A 3,044-nucleotide genomic window follows, 5' to 3' on the forward strand; every position below is an offset into this window, starting at 1 on the left:
ATGGCATGTGTTTTTGAGAGTATTAGAGAGAAGGTGCTCGGGTTGAAACTTGAAGAGCTTTTCTAATGCGGCGAGACGTTTCACACACGCAATCTCACGTTGGACGTTCTCGACGCGCCGGTTGTGGCTTGTGCGTATCGTATGTGTGTGTGTGGCAAGTGTGGAGGGGCCGGGGGCCGGGGGGTAGGGTTGCCTAACGTTAATTTGATGGGGCCTAACACGGTTGCGCTATTGTCGGCCTAACGTTAGCTACTCCTACTGTTGTTGGGGAGCCCCACTGTTGTTCTGTTGTTACTGTGAACACTAGCAACACACCAACACTGTTCAGCTCCTAACGTTAGGCAACCCTACCGGCCTACCGGGGGGTCAGCTCCGCGCGCGGCCGCACTCCCGCAGGCCCCCGCGCGGCGGCGCCGCGGCCCGCGCGGGCGCGCGGCGGCGCCCGCGGCCGCACTACGTGCACCAGCCTGCAGCCACCACGCACTACGCAAGAACGGCACAGCCGCACACACCCCCCATGGCACACCCACGACCGCTGAGTCTGAGACTGACACCACGACACCAGAGGGCCGCAGCGGGGGGCACGCCCCCCCTCCCCCGTCGCTGCGTCTCGCTCTCGGCTCTACCTCTTCTCGACTAGTTGCAAAAAGTCTGTGGTGCAAAACCCGCCCCAAACTACCAAAATCGCTGTCACGGCCAGCTCGGCACTATCTACTCAAAAAAAGTGACGTAAAGCACCCATTTTTTAAGCGTTCGCCGCATACACAAGGTCCGCCTGCGTGCGGCGCCAGCTTCTCAGGGCCGTAGCGCGAAAATCGACGGAGGAGATGCATCCTAGCTGTCGCCGCCGAAGGCGACTCGACGCCGCTGAGATCGGAGATCAAGCTCTGACAGGTCACACGTCGCTCCTTTGACGCCGACGTGACTCACCCGTGCAGAGCACATCAGGACACGGTCTCGACGCGCTCGGTACGACGCCTGCGACCCGTCTCGGGTCAGGTGGCACGACGCTCATCGCGCCTGCCAGCGCTGCCGTGCAGGTTGCCACGACAAGGTTGAGCACGCTTCTATGCGCTCGCCCAGCCTTCCTTTCCATCCCATTAGGCAGCCTGGGAACGGTGGCGGTCAGAGGCAAAGCCTGCGAGGGGTGGTGGAACCACATGTCACGGCCACCGCCGGCTCGACGCGACGATAGCCTCCGAAGGCTGACTTTGCGGCACCATCATCGGACGATGTCGACGAGTTGGGTCGCTCTCGCGGTATCCAGGTAGCCCCGCATACAAGTATCACCAGCCATGGCCTCAGGGAGCGCGGGCGAGGGCGCTGGGAGCAACACGGACAAAAAAACATCAAAAGTGGTCATTGTGACACCACGCCCGTATTTATGCAACTAGTCTCTCGCTCGCACGTACGGCTCTACGCACGATAGTGGGGGAAATGGCTCAGTCTGCGAAGAAAATTTTTCCCGCCGCTCTTCTGGGCAGGTGTGCACCAAAAGTGTTCGGTAGACCAGCCTCTCGGTACACGCCACGGCCCCGGGCTAGGCCCGATGCGTCCGCTACCACGCTCTTAACATGCGCACCGTCCTGCTGCAGGTCGCCATCAAGGAGCCGTCCTCGTCGCGTACGTCGTGCTGCCGTCGCGTGTACCGAGATGCCTCGCAACAAAGGCCTCGGCCGAACGGGCAAGAAGCATAAGAAATCAGCCAACGACAACATCCACAGGCAGCCCAAGGCGACCACCGAGCCCACGGTCGCCACCGAGGCGCCGGAGCCGCCCGCCGCGCCCGACACCTCGCCGGAAATGGAGGTCGAGCCGGCAGCGCCCGACGCGCAGGCGCTCGCGACAGGTGCGGCTGATCGGCGACGTCGAGCGTGGTGCCCGACGGCTCAGGATCCTTCTACCATAAACCACTACCACGGCTGCCACCGTCGGCGCCTTCGCTCGAGCTCTCCGAGGCCGCGTTCTGACCTCGTGCCGCGGCTGTTGTCGCTACAGCAGCGACGAGGGCCGCGGCAAGGGGTGCAGCGGCGACGGGCGGGGGGGAGAGGCGCGGCCAGCTACCGGGTCGTTGCCCCCGACCACCGCTCCGGGCCCCTGCACCCGGAGGCGGCTTGCGGCAGCCTTCCCGTGTCTCCGTGCGACCCGCTTGGGTAGCCGGCCATGTCGGTGGCCCGCTGCCGGAAAAAATCCGGGGTTTAGCTGGCGTATCTCGGGCCCACTTTAGAGCTAGGGCATGATCTTAGGTGTTCTGGATAGCCCACAAGGGTCTTCTTTGGCATGGTAGCGGTGGTTTTGCGCGAGGCGTTCATTCAAAAATCACCATTTCCCCCACTACGCACGACATACGCGCAGAAAAAATTAATTATTTTCTGATGTAGTCAGACGCGCAAACATCGGGGGCATGGAAGTGTCACTAAACACAGAGTCTGTACAGAGGGGTATGCGGGGGAGGGGGCATAGACGCGAGGGTATAATAAGTCTAAGTGTGTCACAGGGCGGGAGAGAGACAATGCTTCGGGTGTGTGTACAGGCGCCCTGAAAGGGGTGCGGGGAGGGGGCGAGACAAGTCGGGGCGTGGGTGCTGGGCCCGGGGGTGGGCGAGGGAGAGGGGAGCCACAGGGGAGGTCACGGCCGACGCCGAAGGGGGGCAGGAGGCGGCAGGAGAGGAGACCTCGGTGCCGGCGCCTGGAGGCCTTCGTGCGGGGGGAGGGAAGAAGACAGGATCGCGGAGCGGCGGCGGAGGAGCTCAGCGTCCGGCACAGGCGCGTGCAGTCCAGCACCTCACACGAAGAGGGAGGCGCAGAAGGCCTCCGCCTAGGAAGTGTCGAGGAGGTGTCGGGGAGGTGTGTAGGAAGAGGGGGAGACTGCGGCAGACCCTCCTCCGCCTCGACAGGCACCGTCTCGTTTGCGATCCTCTCCGCCTCGACACAGGCGAGCTCCTCGGCGTCGTACGGGTTGGGGCCGACGGGGTCGAGGGAGAGGACCGAGTGCAGGCCAAAGGCGAGCGACGCCCCTGCGGGCAGTCGAGGGTGCGGGACCAG

The 3,044-nt window shown here is 63.7% G+C and overlaps 1 protein-coding gene across 1 annotated transcript; it reads left to right on the top strand.

The window, feature by feature from the left end:
- Positions 1-1,594: 1,594 nt before the first annotated feature.
- Positions 1,595-2,321, top strand: EMIHUDRAFT_373682 (hypothetical protein). The gene has a single exon (XM_005780383.1). It carries the CDS (start codon positions 1,654-1,656, stop codon positions 2,155-2,157), a length of 504 nt encoding a protein of 167 aa, XP_005780440.1. The 5' UTR covers positions 1,595-1,653; the 3' UTR covers positions 2,158-2,321.
- Positions 2,322-3,044: the final 723 nt, after the last annotated feature.

Source organism: Emiliania huxleyi (assembly GCF_000372725.1).
Source record: "Emiliania huxleyi CCMP1516 chromosome Unknown EMIHUscaffold_2156, whole genome shotgun sequence".
In the NCBI taxonomy this organism is placed as follows: domain Eukaryota; phylum Haptophyta; order Isochrysidales; family Noelaerhabdaceae; genus Emiliania; species Emiliania huxleyi.